The following is a 20,771-nucleotide window of genomic DNA, read 5'->3' on the forward strand; positions in this document are numbered from 1 at the left end:
ACCATACCTCTATAGTATAATACAGGTTGAAAAAAAGTATAATATAGGTTGAAACTCTCCAGCCTGGCACCCTAGGCACCTGACTGGTGCCAAACCAGAGAATTTGCTGGACCATGGAAGGTCGATATTATATAGCAGCAGCATTACTAATACTTCCACTGCTTACTGGGTTCTTAGAAAATATGTAGGGGGTAAATTAGAGCTAATAATAGCAAAGAACACTCTGAAAGCTAGGATTGTTGGCTGTAAACAAACTTTAGGGGAGTAGAGGAGATGAAGGAAACTTGGCCACACCACAATTAGTGGACATCTGGCTAACTAAAATCATGCCCGACCATGAATGTTGCCAGACCAGAGAGTGCCAGATTAGAGAGGTTCAACCTGTATGTTTGAACGTATGAACTGAGCCTAGCTTACTCACACAAGTGGTGTTTTTTCTGACAATGTTGGTGCATTCATTGCAGGAATGTTGACCAAATTTATCATTTCAAATTATGATTAGTAAGAAGGATCTGAATGAACTCTTCTTTGATACCATCTGTATGTTTTGTTAGTCTATAAAGTGCTACCAGACCAGTTGCTGTTTAAGTTTATCCTGTACAGACTAACTTGGCTAGCCCCTGAAACTTCTTCTTTGATAGCTAGTGATGAGCCAGGATTTACATGAACTCACCTATTCCACCTAGGTCTCCAGCAGGCAGAGCTCCGCTGCCCACATGAACAATTTTGGCTGGTATTGGGTCATAAATAATTTTAGTAGTGAATGAAGGAGTCATAAAATGTTAACTTTATTGTGTGAGTAAACAGCAGCAGGACTGTACTTAAACTGTCCTGATTAAGGGGCTCTCCCTCAGTGCTTAATTTTTTCCAGGAATGAGCCCTGGCACCTGTAGGCTTGGTAGTTCATATCCCTGGGACCTCTGGGCTTGCCCTATCAGTTACAAAAGTAAAACATTTGCTTTAATCCCGGCACTTCTTTCATTATAAATTAAGCACTGGACACCCTCAACTGACCTGTACTTGCTAAGCCTGGATGGCAGATCCCATTGAGAGTGATAGGATAGAGATTTTGCTTGGTGGTGTAGGCTATGCCTAAGAGTCACAGGCGCTATTTGACTTGTTCTTCTCAAGTAGAAACTTTTCCAGATCCCTAATTATTCTAGTTGCCCTTTTCTGGACCTCTTCTGTCTTGTTTTCACTGAAGATAGCAAAGTCATATGAGTCATACAAAGAACTTTACTTTCAGGGAGAATGTGACCAACATATGTAATATATATAAATTGGAAATGTCCCATAGAAAGTGTTTGCTGTCCAGTGTCAGGTGTATCTTCTATCTGAATAAGTAGATATTATAATTTCTAATCTCAGTTTTACTCAATTTATAAAACTCAGCTGTTTTATTGATGGCGATAGTAATAATTTGCCTTCAACTATTGTTTGAGACATAGCATTCATAGCATTGTGTAGCATTCAACAATTTTGGGCCTTTATTCCTTTATTCTTCTGAAGTTAGTTCTTGTAAAAGGTTCTGAACTGGATATTCCTGAAGACTGGAATTTCCAGAAACCTGGCTCTGCACAGGCAACATTGAGAATGAAAACTTCCTACCAGTGAGACCAATGGGTTTTTTTCTTATGTGAATTAGACCAGTAAAATCATGTCATATGGCGCACTAAATAGTCATCCAGTGACAGGCATTTGTGATCACTCCTAAATTGAACTGGCTTTGAACTGACAACTTGGAGATGAAAGGTTTTCTGATTCGGATGCTAGAAGTATTTAGGTCAAGAATTTGAAAACTAGTATGATGGAAGTCCAATTTGAAATCCTTTAGAGAAACTTGATTTTTGAGGGGGATCAGACAATGAGGGAACAGACTATTAAATAAAAGTAGATATTTGGATTAAAAGAGTTAAAGCTTTATAATCATTAAAACAAATAATCAACATCATATGCCAAAACATATAAAATACATATCCTTAAATTGAACTTTTATGTTTTAAGAAGCATTTTTCTTACTTCGCCTATCTGTAAATTGCAATTTTTATCAATTTTGTTTATTGTGTGTGTTCAATGAAATCAATGTTTACTGACATTTATTGGAAAAAAAACCTAATCCTTCCAAGCCCACATTAATCAGTAGCACTTTTTAAGCTTAATGTTACCTATGCCTTGGAAGTGTTTTTTCCTGATACTTAAACCTCCTAGTTCACAAGATAACATCCTAACACGAATGAATGAAATAAGTAGTTTTTTAGATAGAATTATTTTTATTCCAAAGGAATAAAACATTATTTGAAAGACAAAGCATGAAAAAATGTTATAACTATAATTCTTCATACAACATTATCTAGAAAAAGATATATACAATATTTTACTTTTTATCAACAACCAAAATACAAAAGAAAAAACTCTTTTAGAAATTGCATAACACTTACTCCATTTCAAGAAATAATTGATCTTTCTTAACCATGATTAGATCTGGTTATGTAAAACAAACATTGTTTTGCTTAAATCAAAACTGTATTCTTCATTTAATTTTACCAACTTTAAATGACATGTATAGATATTGCTGGCTTAGTAAAAGGCTTCAATAATTTAATTTTCTTTTGTTTAATACCCACTATATTGTTAGGTCCCATAAGGCTTATGTGACTTGACATTTAAAAATATTAAAACCAGTATAAAAGAAATGTCACTCTAAAATTTGGTTTGCCTTCATTGTGCTGGGTTTGAATATTATTCTGACAGATCTCTTTGGTAGTTTCCTCATTTTTGGAAAGATTTAAAATAATATAAAATGCCTTATACAAAAGTGAATGCTAAATATACTTAAGAATAAATTCAAAAACTCTATACATAAATTAATTATGCTCCAATTACTAATTTGCTGTGAGAGCTACAGGTTACATTACAACATATTGATAAATTAAACATACAATTACTATTTTTCCAGCAGGTTCAGTAATATATACTAGAGATTTTTAGATGGCCATGTTATGCCATTGTTTTTTTAATGGCTATTTTTGTATTAAATAAACTACTCTCAGACACCAAAAGCTTCCGAAGGGGCTGCAATTATGTTATAATTAAATGGTGCTCTTTGGCCAATACAGTAGACTTCCCATAATCCAGCACCTTTGGGACCTAGGTGGTGCCGGATTATCGGCTATGCCCGAGTATCGGGAGGTACTCTGGCGGGGGCTGTGACGAGTCTGCTGAGACCCGCACCGTGTCCGGGGGATGGGCGGGGAACAGCGTGGTGAAGGGCGAACTCTCCGCCATTTTGCAGGAAGGTGGGGGAAGCCCCGCACCGCCGCCGAGAGTTTCCAGGAAAGGAGCAGGCTCCCCACCCTCCAGACTGCAGTAGTTATCTCCGAGCAGGGTGGTGAGGGGCGGCACTGCGGGACCAACCCGGCAGCAGTCCAGCTGCTCTGCTCTGCAGCTTCCCCACGTCCACCACTCATCTGTTTCAGCAGCGGCGGACATGGGGAAGCGGCGTGGAGCAGAGCAGCTGGGGTGCTGCCGGGTTGGTCCTGCAGCGCCGCTCCTCACCCCCCTGCTCGGCACCCGGCAGCACCCCAGATGCTCTGCTCTGCTTCCCCAAGTCCGCCCCTGCCACTGCTGAAACTGATGAGCGACGGACTTGGGGAAGCTGCGGAGCAGAGCAGCTGGGGTGCTGCTGGGTGCCGAGCAGGGGGGTGAGGGGCGGCGCTGCGGGACCAACCGGGCAGCACCCCAGCTGCTCTGCTCCGCCGCTTCCCCAAGTCCGCCTCGTCAGTTTCAGCAGCAGCGGACTTGGGGAAGCGGCGGAGCAGAGCAGCTGGGGTGCTGCCCGGTTGGTCCTGCAGCGCTGCCCCTCACCCCCCTGCTCGGTGATAACTACTGCAGTCTCGGGGGTGGAGAGCCTGCTCCCCTCCCCGAAACTTGTGGCGGCGGTACGGCGCTTCCCCCGCCTTCCTGCAAAACGGCGCCGTTCCCTGCCTCCCCCCCACCTCCACCCTCTGGCTGGTCGCAGTGCAGGTCCTGGCAGACCTGTCACAGGGGTATAATCCCCTTCCCCTCTTCTATCCTTCCCTTTCCCAGCCATGAGTGCCCATGGGGCTCACAGCAGCTCCAATTGTCCAGCTGGCCAGAACACTTGTGGGTTCCAGTTGGTGCCGGACTATCGGGAGTGCTGGATCACTGGATGCCAGACAATTGGAGTTTTACTGTATTAAGTATTCATTAGTGGTTAGAAGACAAATTAGAAACCACCATTGTTATGCTTGCATTATGTAAAACTACTCCAGTGAAATTGTTCTGTCATCTGATAACTATGTGGCATGTCCACTGAAATCAATGGAAATTTTGCTTTTGACTTCAGTGGGCCAGGTTTTTACCCCTGGAGTAATAAAACACGAGCATGTAAAATGATTCAATCTGAACGATTCCCATAAAATCACAACACCTTCTTCTCCTGAGAATGGCTCCAGGCTTTGGCGTCTGTATACGTACCCATACCCAAGAAGAAAGTTCACCTCCATCTGGCATAAAAACAATTTAAACATGCTTGTGTAGATGAAACCAAACTGTTTATCTGTTTTACTAAAATATGTTGCTGCCCTATACATCAGTAATATGTTGAAACAAAGAATGATACAACACAACTGGCATAATTATTCCCCAACATAGTATATCTGGCTGTGCAGATGACCCATATAATATTTGGCCAATATTAATCTACAGGCAATGCACAAACTGGGGAACTACTATGGAGTTGTAACAAACTATGGAGCTACAACACAAGTCTGAACTGGGAAGCACAATGAAATGAAATTAATAAAGAACAAAAGATTTTTTTTTACATTCTGCACAACCTGTGGTTTGCCAGAGGATGTTGTAAACTCCAATACTACAACAGGATTCATGGATATTAGCCAGGATGGATAGGGAAACTCTCCCTAGCCTCTGTTTGCCAGAGTCTGGAAATGCATTACTTCATGATTCTCTGTTAATTACCTCTGGGACACCTGACACTGGCCACTCATGGAAGACAGGATACTGGGTTACATGGACCTTTGGTCTCATCCCTTATGGATATTCTTATGTGCTGGAGACTATACTCAAAGCTCAGGGCTATCTTTGCCTGCAGAACTCCAGCAGTAATTAACTCTCATTATCCCCAGAAACAAGCAGGGACTGTTTACTGATGCTAGTGCACAAAAATAGCTTTTGGCATGAAAAACTGAAGAAGGTTCAACAAAAATAGACATTCATTTTACTTCCATTCTAAAAAAAATTTCAAACTCAGTGATTACCAAATTAAAAAGAATAAAAATTGGAAAGGAAAATAATAATACTTAACCATTCCATAGAGCGCTCTATTTTTCAAGTCCCATACAAGTGCTTAATCTTCATGATAGGTCTGTGAGGTAGGTATATATTAATATTATTCCCACTTTACAGATGGAGCAGAAGAGGAACATAAGTTAAAGCAAAACATTTCAAATTTGAGTGCCTAGAGTTAAGCACCTAAATCCATATTTAGGCATTTAAATGAGTGGATCAATTTTCTGAAGTGGTGAACAATAATTGTTTCAAGAAAGCCAAAACACACACTTCCGAAAATTTTGGTTTGTCTTAAAGCTACATAGAAAGTCCATGACAGATCAAATGTCAGTTTCGTGGCCCTCTGTTTTGGCTATTCTCTAATTCATCAAAATTATAAATACAAACTTTGGAGATAGCATCAAAAGGGTCTGTTCAGCCCAGACCCAAGCCATTCTGGCACTTCCAGGGATGTCAGAGGGAACAAGGAAGAGACAATATGTGCTGCAGGTATTCTTTACCTGAAAGGAACAACTTTCTGGTGGGTCTCTCCAGACAAAACAGGCAAGGGGAGATTTAGAAGAGCGTGGGAAGAGGCCTACAATAGCCACAGGGCTGGAGAAAAGTACCCTGAAGGCATGCTTAGGCAAGTAAGTCTGGAGAGTCCAGGCAGCAGGCATGGAAGGCAGGGGAAGGCTGTGGCTCTGCTCCCAGGCCAGCATGCTTCCCAGGAGGAAGCCCAGGATGTCAAACGTGGCTGGTGGTTCTACCTGACTGGTGCTCTGGGGCTGGCTGCCTGAGTACCAGGACTGAGGCCACCTAAAGCCTTGGGGTTGGGGGCATGGCAGCCATGCCGTACAGAGACTCTGGAGCACTGGGGCTAGGATCTTGTTCCTCTAGCTCTCAGCCTTCTGGTTCTAGAGCCAAGCAGGTCACAGGGGGGTGTTCTGGGATCCTGCAGGAGGAGGAGGGATAGAAGGGGAGGTGGTCAGAAGAGGAAGGGTGGAGTCTTGAGTACAAAGCCAGGGATTAGACTCCCCAGGTAGGTAGGTCACTGGCCATTCATGCTGCTTGCAGCTCCACGTTAGAGCTGTGGAAGAAACTCAGTGGTACAGGAGCAGCTAGTATGCTTCTGCACTGAGGGAGTGAACATTCTGAATTTGTTTGCTTTGTTGGATTCTTGTTAACATAGAGGCCACTTTGCAAAAGGTCCCTTGTGTTTATAAACATCTCTCGTTTCAGACTTCACAAACTGACCATACCAAATACATTGCTTATAGTATATTTGTCTGTAAAGGGCAACAGATACGATCTCTGCTGAAAGCTTGCAACTCATCAATGTTCCTAATCATGGCATGATGTGTGTACAGATCAGACTGAAGAAATAATGTAACTCTATTTAAGTTTATGCCCTTATGGTCTGATGGTTGCAAGGAGTCACCAGGGAGTAATTAGCAGGCAGGTGATGGCCTGCAAATGCAGGATGGAGCAGCCACCCTTCCCTGTATAGCTGATGAACTAATACAAGGCTCAATTGTCTACTATTGCTCCGTTCCAGAACAGTCAGTGGAAAGCCATCAACTAACAGAATCTCTATGCTTTCTTAAATAAACTTTTGTTTGTTTCATTACAAGTGTTGTGTGTTATACCAGAGCAGCAATTTAAGGTAAACTGTGGTTCCATTCAGATCAAAAGATCTGGGATTTCTGTGAGTAGCCAGGGCCAGGGACTGGTTATCATAAGTGAATGGTTCAAGAAGGCTGTGGGGGAGGCACTTCAACCTTCAGACCATAAGGCAAAGACAGAACTGGCATTGCCCAGAGGAGAATACTTGAGTGGTTGAGATGCTGGTTGTGTTATGTAGCTAACATCCTGTTACCACAGACAAAACTCCCTCTAGTTAGAAGTGGAGCTCACAAGGTGACTTTCAGTCTTCTACCCTGAGAACAGTCACACCCTGAAAGAAAAAGTAATTTTTGAAGTTTGGCTGGAATGTTGAACCTCCCTAAGCAAACAGAGGGAAACTGTGGTAGCAGCTACCATCGTACAATGATAAATAGGTAAAATACTGCTTGCAAGGGGAGTCAAATATTAAACGATATAGATTTTAAGAGTCTTCTTTCAAATTACAGAAGAGGAGAAATATTATAACACTGTTCTTCAGATGTACTAAGACATACCAAGATTCTGTATGAAGGTTCAAAGTTTTGCGTATGGATAGACAGTGGAGAGACCAGCAGGTTTGATATTGTCACTGAAGTGCAACAAGGATGCATCTTATCATCTCTCCTCTTCTGTACTGTGATAGATTATGTGATATGAAAAGCAACAGCAAGAGAAAATACAAGAATTATATGGAGTAGAGGAAAATTTCAAGAGCTCAATTTTTCTGAAGACATTGCTTCACTGGACACAGAAGATGATACTATGTGAAAGACCACTATCAATAGCAAATGTGAGGCCACTAAAGTAGGATTAAAAATAGGCCAAAAGAAAATGAAAGTCATCGGAAGACAAGTTGGCAGTGATAGTGCATAGGTCATTAACAGTGAAAAATATGGCATGGTTAATGAGTTTGCGTATCTTGGAAGCAATGTTCCAATGGCCACATCTATAAGGAGGTGGCAGAAGAACTGGAAAGACAAGTGGACCCTTTCTGAGACTGACAAATATTTGGAAAAATAAGGAGACTAATACAAGAATCAAGATAAAGTTATTCAATACCACTGTGATACCTACATTGTTATATGCTTCCAGAACTTGGCAAATGCTAGGAACCCACAACAGAAAACTTAATGCATTCCAGCAGTGATGCTAGTGAATAATACTTTGTGTCCACTCATGGGATAAAGTAATTGTGCCTGATGTGTTATAAAGGACTGGCGAGCAGGCAGTAGAAAGAATGATTTGAGACAGAAGGTTGAAGTGGTTTGCACACAAGAAGCCCTGTTTTGTGGGTAAAATAGAGCTCTGGATTTCTGTAGTTGGTTCTATCTTTCTTCAAAATAAAACATTTCTCTTGAATAATACCGCTAACAAGATGAGAGAAATTCCTTGACATTAATTACTAAGGTACTGATTCTAAAAACACTTATGGATATGTGTGGCTCATTGATGTCAATGAGACTATTCACATTCATATAATTAAGCATGTGTTTCATTGCAGGATTGAGTTCTAGGGTTTGATGCTGCACTTTAACTTTATATAAATGAGGGCTTTGCCAGTGTAATGACTTCAGTTGTTCTCAGTTTATACTTTCCAGAACAGAACTTTAACCTTCAGTATCATTAACAAAATAGTATAGAAGTCATGGAGACCAGTGGATTTGGCATGATTTCAGGCTTTCAGAAGAATTAGATGCCTCATTGAGTCCTCTGTAGCATCCTTGCTATTAATTCAGCTTTCAATCTCTTTCTCCAGTTTTTAAATGTGTTCTGTGTAATGTGTTCTTTCCTGCAAACTGTGTTATTTGTAACCTGGCCTGAGTCTTTCAGGTATATACACCGTTTGCCTCACGTAAGGGGTAAGCCTCATGAGATGGATACCAAACTTTTTTTAAGTGATACCATAAATAGAGATTATTAATTCCATTCACTGATGTTAAAAATTCAGTATTATAACATTACTCCAGGTTCTAGAATAAACCACAAGGGACAAAATACAGTTTTAAGTGACAAATGTACTTGATAGCTAGTATTAGTTGCCACAGAAATTAAGAAATAGCTACAAGATCAATGATTTATAATTGAATTTAATCTATTAAATGATTTTTCTAGTGGGCAAGAGGCCCTCATACTAATATTAAGGTGTGAAATGCATGGATAAAATTTGAAAAATGTTAAAACAAAAACAAGTAGAACACTTTCTTGTATTAGGCATATATTTATAAAATATGCTATTCTACTGGTATGTACAATGTACATGTCACATATTTTATGAAATCTGTGCCTCCACGTTTACACGTACCTATTCATGTAAGTGCTCTTTATATTGCTTTTGTGGTTTGAATTCTAACTTACTAATTTTTGGCCTATGTTATTTAAAGATGAGACAAAACTATGGAAGAAAACTGATTTTTTAAGAATTCTGACTATAATTTTTTAAAATACGTAATCCACAACATATGCCAAATTTAGCTTTAGAAATTCAAAAAGAAGAATTGTGTAGATACTACCAGACCACTGCTGTGGATTAGACAAGTAAACTGTTGTATAAGGAAGGACATTTATAATAAAGTATACAATCAATGATGTGCAACCAATACTTCAAAATAGAGCTTTCATAAAAATGTCCCCTTTTGACTGTTTCCTGGGTTGCATGTATTACAGACAAGAAAGTGCGAGGGAATGGAAAGTACATGTATTTGTTTTCCCATTTAAACAAACATGCTTTTTTATAATCAAGGTTATACAACTTGTAAGAGTAGAAAGGTGAAAATATTGTCCTTCATGAGAAAATGTCTTCAAAATACCTGACATTGAAATAAATTAAGAGACCAATTCCCCATCCACAAAAGAACCTTCTTCAGAAGTATTTTTGAATACTCATGTCCAAAATTGGAGTTAGCATCATCAGACAGGATAATCATCCCATCTACAATAAAGCTTAACAGGGGCCTCTAACTAAAATGAATGGAAACCAGACCAGCTTTCTTGGCCTGTGTTACAGACTAATATATGCTGTATATATGGCACATCCAAAGATGTCCCGTCAATGCAGGAAGCATACCATAAGGCATTAGTATACATTTTCAGAGGTATCTGATCCTTTCATAACAAAGTAGGACCTTTGGTTGGTCTGCTGTTTGAAAGAAGCAGCTGACTCCCCATTTCTTTGGTTTTCTGTCCTGTTTGAGGTGAGAACAGTGCTGAAGTAGAGAGATGATTAACAGCCCCCTTTTGCTGATGGAAGTGGTTAACATAGCTGGCAATCAGTAGAGTGATCTCAAGAATCTGTAACAAGAAACACTATAATCTGTATCTGGAAAATATAACTTGTATTTTGACTATGAAGAAATAGCTACGTTTTTAGTGAGAAACAGACATTGTATTATACAAGTTCTTATCTCTCTTTATATATCATTTTTTTTTCCCTGTGAGACAACAGAGTGATATTACATCACTTTGCATCCCGCCTGCCTCCACTCTGCTTCCCCCCTCCCTGGTGCTCAAGGGGAGAGAGCCCGGGGATGGCCTGGCCCCCACCCGGCCCCTGCCCTAGTAGTCCTGTCCTGGGAGAGGGCGGCAGCTGGGGGGAAAAAAGCTGGGGCTGGCCTGGCCTTGCCCAGCCCCTGTCCTGGTAGCCAGGGGAAGAGAACGGGGCTGGTACAGCCTTGGCCACCCCCATCCCCTCCCCCATGGTCAGGAGGAGAGAGCCAGGGCTGGTCAGGCCTCCGTCCAGCGGCCAGGGGAAGGAGGGGAGCGGTGAAGGCAAGGGGCAGCCGTGGCTGCTATGCCTCGGCCTTCCATAGTGGCTGGGGGAAGAGCCAGGGCTGCCTACTCCCAGAGAGAGAGAGAGAGAGAGAGAGAGAGGGGTTGGTGAGCTCAGCGAGCAGGGAATGCAGCCCCCTAGTATTTCATTAAAAAATTATAAATGGGGAAAATAACTATTAGAGTTAGTTATCTTGCTTATCTCTCTGGATAATGCAGGATTATTCCCTAGAGTAAGTACAAGGAGTATTTTATCCTGCACATTTTTAAATTAGTCAAACAGTTAAGTTTCCACCACTTCTTTAGGAGAGAATTTTACAGACCAATAGATGTCTCTCTTATGGAATAATTTTACTACATGCAGCTTAGTTTTTCCTATGCAGTGTTGTATGTCTCCGGCATAAGCATTAAAGAACAGTCCAGATGGGCTGCCACTCAAGTAGCTGTGGGTTTATCTTGGTTGTGTACCATGCCTTCTCTATGGAACCGCCAAAAAAACTCCTCTTTAAAGGGAGTGATTTGACAGAAAATTGTTGTGTTTCTTACACTTACATACATACGTGCATATTTCTATGAAGAGACACAATTTTGAACTGAAGTTACATACTGGTAACCAGTATTACCAGTGAGAAAGAGTCTAGACTAATATCTAGGTTTTCTTAGACCTAGAATTTTGGAGAAGTATGTAACCTTTCAGAAAGTTATCAGACAATATAGACACTGCTTTACTGGGATCCAAACTTTTTTTTAAATTGTGGCTATACTAATTTTTAGGCACCGCATATGCTTCCTGTCTTTTATCTCCCTAAATGTCCTTGTCCACAAAGTCTGAAACTCTGGGGGAAGGGTCATTAAACAAAAAAAAGCAAGAAAACTGTATGAACTGTTTTATGTTTTGAATTGCTTTCCCCCTTTAAATTCATTATGTAAAAGCTAATGACTAGAGGATATCTGAACAACAGGTGCTGCATTTTGTGCATATACACACGGACACTAAAGTAGAAATAGGCAACAGACACTGGAAATTATTTCAGCTAATGTACCAACCTTTGGTTTTGCCATGGCAAAAAGGAGTTTTTCATTTGACTTGTCTTTTGACTGAGCATTGTTAACTATCAACATAAAGTCATCTTGGTAGCCTCCAAATGTCATCAAACTTTTGTGTACATATGTAACTATTAATCGCTTTAAAGAAAGAAAGGAAAAAAAACTGTTACATTAATTCAGAAATATACAGGGAAAAAAGACTTTGAACTTAATTCCTGCTTTAATTTCTAAACATGTTTAATTTCTAAATTCTGTAGAATTTTGAATCTAATTCAAATTAAGTGCCTGATTCCTTCAAGAGTTCATTGTGATGAATTCCCATTGCAGTATGACATCTCTTTTTCCATGAGTGTCTCAGTTTCTTATTAAAGTAATATATATTTATTTAGTTTAATGGCTATGTTTTTGAGTTTGGACTCAGGCACATAACTTACATTACAAATGAAAGACCTAGTCTGACTCCTGTTGAAGTTGGTGCTAAGAGTCCCATTAGGAGTTGGATCAGGCTCTAAAGAAGTTAAGTATCAGGGCCCATACTTAAAAAAGGATTTCAACCTTTGTGTGTACAAGTGATCTAATTTAAATTGACAAAATTCATTTGTGCTCTCTAATGGGGGATAAAATCAGTGCTGGCTGACAGTACTAACAGAGAACAAAAACTTCTGCTTCAAATTTTTGGCCTCTATTATTCAACACACAGCACTGGACATGTAGCTTATGAGTCACTGCCATTTGTTGTGCTAATTCATATTTAATATTATATAAATCAATATAGACAGATATGCACATTTTAAATTATCACGAAAAAAATCTCTGTAAAGTAATTATTTTAATCTCTTGGGTACTAAACTCCTTCTTGCCCTTGTTTTTCAATTAGCAAAAGGACATCATCCAAACTGTAAAAAACAGAATTACCCTATCTTTCTCCTCAATACTTTTTATGTTAGGTTTGCCTGCGTTTTCCAGGAAGCGGTAAGAAACTCCACAAAGAGGCTTCCCTTAACTGCACCTGCTAAGTACTCCTGACATCCTTGATGGACCATCCTGCCTATCTGGCTGAGAAAGCTTTCAGGCCAGTTCTGAAATCTAATAGCAGCAGCAGCAGCAGCTCACTGGCTGGTCAACATCCACATCCACAGACTCTGTCTCCCTGTGCTCATCTCTCCAAGACCCGCTCCTGTTCTGCTCCTCCTCAACTCCAGCCTAGTACCTGTGTTGCACCCCAGCCTTGTTCCCATCCTGTCTGGCCTCACTCCTGACTTAGAAGAGAAAGCTAGTCACCATGTGCTATAATTATGACTCTTTGAGATGGGCTGTTTCTGTGGGTGCCCCACTTTAGGTGTGTCTCTGCTCTGCACTTGTAATTGGAGGTTTGTAGTAGCTTGTATTAGTGGTTAGGTCATGCATGTACTGTCACATGCTCCCTTAGGTGTTTACATAGCACTGCATGACCAACCATCCCTCAGTTCCTTCTCAACTACAGAGATCTAGCATGAAACTCTGAAGTAGAGAGGAGAAGGGAGGGTGGCAGAGCACCTATTGCAGTGGGCCTTCAGGACAAGGCCCAACAGAGTAATTTGCTACTGGGCTTCGAGACATTTCGTTTATCTTGACTGTCTGCAGGTATGGCTCTCTGCAGCTCCCACTGGCTGTGGTTCACTATTCCCGGCCAATGCAAGCAGCCAGAAGCAATGGGAACAGCAAACCATGGCTACTCGGAACTACAGGGGACCGTGCCTGCAGATGGATAATGTAAATAAAATGTTTTGCTGCCTGCCAGGGGATTAACCTGATGGGCCACGTGCTGAAGGTTGCTCACCCCTGGCTTATTGAGACAACCTCCTCAAAAACCTCAGTTACTGCACAGAGTTAAATAATCTTCTCTTCTTCTGTGGGTGCTTTACTTTTGATAACTGACAAGCAGTGCCCCTCTGTGGAAGGGAAGGGCTTCAGAGTTGCATTTGTGATGATTCATAAACAGCGAGTCCAAACAGAGCCTCTGATAATGATTGTTATTTCTATAGCAATAGTGGTTTGTAATTGTTTGGTCAGACACCCAAATTGTTGCTTTGCAAATGTCCATAAGGGTATGTCTACACTGCAAAGTTAATTCAAAATAACAGTCATTATTTCGAATTAACTTTAAAAGCGTCTATACATGTAAACTGCTATTTCGAATTTAATTCGAAATAGTGAAGCCCTTAATTCGAATTTGGTAAACCTCATTCTATGAGGCGTAATACCAAATTCAAAATAGCTATTTCAAATTAAGTGGTGTGTAGACACTTAATTCAAAATAGGAGGCCTTCAGCCCTTCCCAGGGAGCTCTGATGGCCAATCTGGGCACAACCAGGAAAACTTACTCTCCTTTCCCCAGCCCCAGAGCCATTTAAGGAGTGGACCCTGGCCACAGTGCCTGTGCCAGCTCCAAGCCTGCCAGCCCAGAGCCAGCAGTGGCCCCAAAACATGAGCCAGCAAGCCACTGGAAGCCAGCCAGCCACTGGCAGCCAGCCCTCCACCGCTCCCCAGGAGCAGTCTGCCAGCTCCCAGGAATCTAACAGGGACTGGAGAAGGTGGGAACATTCCTGGTCCAGGATGGAGATCATGGACCTTATTCAAGTTTGGAGGGGGGTGCTCCCAACGTCCATGATCTCCGCACTAGATGGAAGAACGCAGCAATCTATGGTAGGATAGCTGCCAGCCTGGCCACCAAAGGCCACATGCAAACCTAGGAGCAGGTTAGCATGAAAGTCAAGTTGGTCCAGCGAGACCCCCAACCCTGAGCTTCCCCTCCCCCTTCTTCCCCTGGCTTCCCCCTTCCAGCTCCCTCCTCCCAGGTTTCCCCTCCCCTCTCCCACCTCCTTTTCCCAGTCTCCCCAGAGGTTCATCCCCCATCCCAGTTTTGTTCAATAAACCCAGTTTCTATTTTTGAACATACGTGTCTTTTATTTGACATCAGGAAGGGGAGCTAGCGAGGGGTAAGTAGAAGGACATGAGGGAGGAATAGGGCATGAGCCCCCAGTGGGGAGGAGCAGGGAGGCTGTGAGGGCTCCTCTGGGTGGATGCTCTCCCTCAGGGCCTCCTGGATCCTGACAGCCCCCCGATGGACCCCTGAGATGGCAGCCTGCAGTAAGTGCATTCAGGCTGATGGCAATGACCCCATGAGATGCACCAGCATGCCCAAGGGCAGCTCTGGCGCCATATGGCCGAGTGCTGTGGTGTCCTGAGTGCGGGCACTCAAGGCACTCCAAGACAGGACTGCTTTACTGTCCCTCATCAAGGTAGACAAGCAAGCGGGGAACCCTGAGAACTGTCTGTCCGGGGTGGGGGTAGGGTCCATTTAAGCACGGAGCTCAGTTAGCCTCAGGCAGCAGCCCCACACACTAAGTCCTAACCTGACGCCCTGCTGGCACTGGTTCCAGCCAGCCTTAACTTCGGTTCAGGGTCCACTCAGTGTGGACATGCTATTTTGAAATAGCAAAACACTATTTTAAAATTGTTTTTGTGTATAGATGCGTTATTTCGAATTACCTTAATTCGAATTAACTATTTTGAATTAAGTTAATTCGAAACAGCACAGTAGTGTAGACATACCCTAAAGGATGTTGGAAGTGCTCTGGTAGAGTACATGACGACTCCTGGTGGGGCCTGTAACTGATGTTTTTTATGGAAGTGGATGCATCCTGATACCCATTTGTATAGTTTCTGTTTTGAGATGGTTTCCCTTTTTGATCCTTCTGTTATAGACTAGTAATTCTGGTGATTTACTAAAGGTTTTTGTTCTTTCAGTACAGAAGGCTAATGCTCTTTGGACATTCAGAGTGTGGAGTGATGCCTCTCTTTTGTCTGCATATGCAGTTCTGAAAAAAATGCAGATAAGTAAATAGTTGGTTTAAATGAAAAGGAGTGACAAGTCTGGATAGGAATTTGGGGTGTGGTCTCAGGGTAACTTTTATTTTTAAAGAAAATTGTATATGGAAGGTGTGCCATTAGGTCATCTAGTTCTCCCCTATGTCTAGCAGACATTATGGCAATGATGAAAGCCACCTTCATAGATAGATGGAGTAATGAACATGTGGCTAGTGGTACAAATGTGATTTCCATAAGTCTGTGCAAGAGAAGGTTGAAATCCCACATTGGAGCTTGGGCCCTTATTTCAGGGTAAGTGACCTTAATGCCTTAGAGCAGTGTTTCCCAATTTTATTTGACCATGGAACACTTTTCAGCTTAAAAGAATTTCAAGGAACCTCTAGGGTTCCCAGGATAAAATTTGTCAAAAAAAAAAAAAAAAAAAAAAAAAAAAAGAGCAAGCCAAAAAATAGAGAGGGCAGTGGAGTTTCGCAGAGCACCAATTGGGAAACACTGCCTTAAAGTAAGCATTTGGCTGTTGGGGGGGTGAATTGAGTGATCCCATTCTCTGTACTGAAGGAAGCCATTATAGCCACAAGATTTACCTATATGGAGCTTATGGACAAAGCCCTGTAATTCTGCAGATATCTGCTTTATATCCACAGGTATTCACATCCACAAATGTGGATGCAGATATCTGTGGCTCATTTTTGCAGATATAGATGCAAGATACAAATTTTGGATCTAGAATTATGCAAATTTTTGGATATCCGCTTAATATCTGTGTGTATTCCTGTCTGTGGATGAAAATATCCACAGATCATTTTTTTAGATGCAGATTCAGATACCAGTTTTGTATCCACACAGGACTCAATTTATGGAGTCCTAGTTTTTTAGTTCCAAAATGTAATCCAATACTCTTAGTAAAGGAGAGGATGTTGTTATGATTTGTTTACTTTGGCACCATATGCTGAAACATTTTCATTTATAAGTATATGTCTTTCTTGTATTTAATCTGTAAGGGTGTGTCTGCACTGCACCCATATTCTGAAATTATTTTGAAATTTGGCACTGTCTACACAGCACTTATTTTGAAATAACCCACTATTCTGAAACATTTCTTACTCCTTGTGGAATGAGGGTTACAGGGACAACAGAATAGTGAGCCTGTTATATTTTGAAATAACAGGCGTGCTCAAAAGAAGTGGAACAACTAACTCTGCAGTGTGGATGTAGCCTGACTGTTCAATAAAATGTCTTTTACTTCTTCTGAGCAGACTGCTTCATTTTCTTTCAGCCATAGAGTAGTTACACCTTGATGTGAAGTACTCTCAGGTAGGGCTGGTGGATGTGTCCCACATCTCGGGAGAAGAGATGAAGTATTAGAGAAAGATTTTAAGGTGGGCATGCCACCATTTTTAATAGATTCAGGACCCATGTTTGTCTGGGCTATCTAGGTGCTATTAGCATGACTTCTGATTTGTTCCTCCTGATCTTATATATGATCCAGGTGAAGAGGAAAGGCAAACATTAATAGTACATCTCATTTGATGAGGAGAGTGTCCCATAGAAGGTGGAGTCCTAGTGCTCTGTAACAAAGTTGTGGGCACTTGTTCTATGCTGTTGTGAAGAGATGTATGGTAAGTACCCCAATAGTTTGAATACTGTGCCCTAGATGGGGCTACTATAAGGTAGGTGCATAAATGGCTGGATAATTGTTCTCAGAGAGTAGTAATTAATGGTTCACAGTCATGCTGCAAAGGCATAACAAGTGGGGATCCACAGAGGTCAGTTTTGGGACTGGTTCTGTTCAATATCTTTATCAAATATTTAGATATTGGCATACAGAGTACATGTATTAAGTTTGCAGATAATACCAAGCTGGGAGGGGTTACAAGTGCTTTGGATGATAGGGTCATAATTCAAAATGATCCAGACCAACTAGAGAAATGGTCTGAGGTAAACAGGATGAAGTTTAATAAGGACAAATGTAAAGTAATCCACTTAGGAAGGAATAATCAGTTTTACACTTACAGAATGAAAAATGATTGTCTAAGAAGGTAAAATGTAAAAAAAAAAAACCCAACAAATAGTCTAGTAGCACCTTAAAGACTAAGAAAACATGTAGATGTTATCATGAGCTTTTGTGGGCAAAGCCCACTTCTTCAGATGACTGGAGTATTAGAAGTCCAGATCCAAGAATAAATAAGGGAACGGGGGGAGGAGGGGAAAAACAAGAGAAACAGTGAGTAAGTAGATGGGACCTCGGCTGGCTTGCACACTACTGTCCACATCCTAATGACTTAACAAACCAAACAATAGAGGTGCTAATTGTTCTTATCAGCCTCTTGTAACTACTTGAATCATCTGCTCCCTGACTCTCTTTTTTTCCCCTCCCCCTTCCCTTATTTATTCTTGGATCTGGACTTCTAATACTCCAGTCATCTGAAGAAGTGGGTTTTGCCTATGAAAGCAAACATAGCATCATACCATAGCAAACATACCATCTACATGTTTTGTTAGTGTTTAAGGTGCTACTAGACTATTCATAATTTTTTAAAAAAGTTTTTCCTGTTATAGACTAACTTAGCTACCCCCTGAAGCTGTCTAAGAAGATGTACTGTGGAAAATGATCCTATGGCTCATGATAGAGCAGAAGCTAAACATGAGTCAAAAGTGTGACGCTTGAAAAAAAAAAAAAAAACATTCTGGGATGCACTAACAGGAGTGTTGTGAGCAAGACACAGAAGTCATTCTTCCACTCTACTCTGCACTGATTAGGCCTCAACTGAAGTTGTGTCAAGTTCTGGGCACCATATTTCAAGAAAGATGTGGAAAAACTGAAGAAGGTCCAGAGAAGAACAACAAAAATGATTAAAGGTCTAGAAAACATGAGCTATGAGGCAAGGCTGAAAGAATTGGGATTTTTTAGTTTAGATAAGAGAAGACCGAGAGGGGACATGATAGAAATGTTCAAGAACCTAAAAGGGTTTTACAAAGAGGAGGGAGAAAAATTGTTCTCCTTCATCTCTGATGATAGGACAAGAAGCAACGGGCTTAAACTGCAGCAAGGGAGTTCTGATCCAACTTAGATTGGAGACCTTCAAGGAGTGAGAAGTATGTTGGTGGAACAGAATGCTGCAGCCTCTATTTCATCTCAATCTGCCTGATCACGTTTCTCCCTCCTCTTTCCATATTTTTCTGCTTATTACGTTTGTCTAACTTCTCCATACCTATCTTTAAATACAAAGGCAAGTTAAGTGAAAAAGTCTACATTAATGCAAAGTTACATTTGAATTTCCTCATGTGAATAATTTAAATATCTGTGTTAACATTCTGATAGCAAAATATAATTCTACCCCTTTGGAAATTTGAGAGAAAACATATAGTGCATCTTAGGTACAAGAGATTTACACCAGTGCCACTCCATTGATTTCAATTGAGATACTTACAGTGGTGTAAAACAGTAGTAAGAGGAGAACCAAGATTTTAGTTATATGATTCAATACCACCAAGCAATATGACATTCGATTCAACAAATACAACGGGAATAATACTGTAATCAGATTATTGTAATGTAATCATATTATGTAACTGTAAATGCATTCATGTACACTTCACATTAGTATTTATTGTCTTATGACTGAACATTTAAATGAAAGCCTCAAGTGGGAAGAGTTCAGTTTGTTGTCAGAATCTTAATTTATGAATTTCTTTATCATTTCATTTACTAGTTTGATAAAATATAAAATGTCTCCCTTAGAAAGATGATAAATACTGAGCAAAATAATGAAGAGATACTTCCACTATCAGCACTAATATAACAAGGACAGTAACTTTAAAGCATTTTATAGTAACATATTTACATTTTAAGAGACAGACTAAACATCTACATATGCGGGATGAATTTTGACCCTGGAGTAATTTCATTTTAATTAGTGGCAATACATCAATAATGTATTTGGCCCACATATTTGTTATTAAAATATATTTAAATCTAAACTAAAACTCTTTTTCTTTTACCAGAAAGCTGTATTCTAGAATGCTTACTCCATCTTCATGGACAACAAGCCATATGAAGGAATTCTCAAATGTGGATGTTGTTAGAGGCTTCAAAGAGAGAAACAGAATTCCATTACATGTTATAAATGGGGTTAGTTTTAAACAGTAACTTAGTTAAAAAATGCAGACATTTTAAAGTTTGTTAAACACTACACCAAAATATAAGGGAACAGAAGTGCTGCAAAGGAGTTAAGGTATGTATCTTAGGATTGTCTGAAAGGAAATAAAGAAGAAAAATGACACTACAGCTCTATTTACCAGACCTGCATTGTGGTGTGTGTGTCCAAGGGTTAAGCATAAAGCTTATTGATTTTTAGGGGTTTTATTGCTGCAAAACTTCATTACTACAGAAAACAGTAAGTATTGACTGGAACATTAATAATAAAGAAATTGAGCCTGAAGTTCTGGAATGTTTAACTGTGATTTAGAAGCCAGTAAGGGAGAATCTGCTTGTAATATATCCTGTATATTTAATCTTTATTAATGCTTCTAAGGAAAAAACCCAACTCTCATTAAAAGTCTTTATTAGGAATTGAATCAGACCCCAAAAAAGTATTAATTTAAAAAGCCTGCTTCAAAACAAAGTGAAAGACAGTGAGAGGATGCTGTATGGAGTGATATAAGAATGCAGGAGAGACATGGGCTAGAAATTATTAGGTTTTACTTATTATTAAGATTACTAAAATTAATCGGTGTGTTACTTAATCCAAGCAGTGACACGTTAATGATGATTCAGTCAACAGAAACACTTCAAACCCACTTTCCAATTAATTTGTTTTCCTCTCATGTACTATATTCAAACTTAAATCACCCCCTTCAAACCCAAAACTGGTATATTTTCTTACTTTTGCCGCAAACATTTTAGCACCAAAGAATGACCATTTTCTGGCTACCGTGAGATAAATGCGCACACAATCAGCAGCACTTTGCCCCCGAAGAGCCATCCATCTAGTTGATAATCGCTGACGAAGCTGTCTATTGAAATGAAACACATGGTTAGAACATATTTTTGATTTTATTGTTTAAAAAGGTTACTGGTGAAAACTCCTGGGAATGGTTTGATTTTGCAAAAT

At 40.4% G+C, this 20,771-nt stretch overlaps 1 protein-coding gene across 4 annotated transcripts in view; it reads right to left on the reverse strand.

Moving 5' to 3' along the window:
- Positions 1–9,133: 9,133 nt before the first annotated feature.
- PLEKHH2 (pleckstrin homology, MyTH4 and FERM domain containing H2) overlaps positions 9,134–20,771 on the reverse strand; it is a 123,999-nt gene continuing 112,361 nt past the window's right edge. For 2 of the 4 annotated variants that reach the window (XM_075925428.2, XM_025179011.3), the window contains exons 27-30: positions 20,544–20,673; positions 19,660–19,746; positions 11,788–11,925; positions 9,134–10,263 (exon numbers count right to left, since the gene is read on the reverse strand). In XM_075925428.2, the coding sequence (XP_075781543.2) occupies positions 10,081–10,263; positions 11,788–11,925; positions 19,660–19,746; positions 20,544–20,673 (538 nt within the window). In that variant the 3' untranslated portion in view covers positions 9,134–10,080. The remainder of the gene's footprint in view (positions 10,264–11,787; positions 11,926–19,659; positions 19,747–20,543; positions 20,674–20,771) is intronic. The other 2 variants (XM_025179012.3, XM_025179013.3) reach the window with 2 other exon arrangements.

This window comes from Pelodiscus sinensis, chromosome 3, assembly GCF_052426305.1.
Source record: "Pelodiscus sinensis isolate ZL-2025 chromosome 3, ASM5242630v1, whole genome shotgun sequence".
Lineage (NCBI taxonomy): Eukaryota > Metazoa > Chordata > Testudines > Trionychidae > Pelodiscus > Pelodiscus sinensis.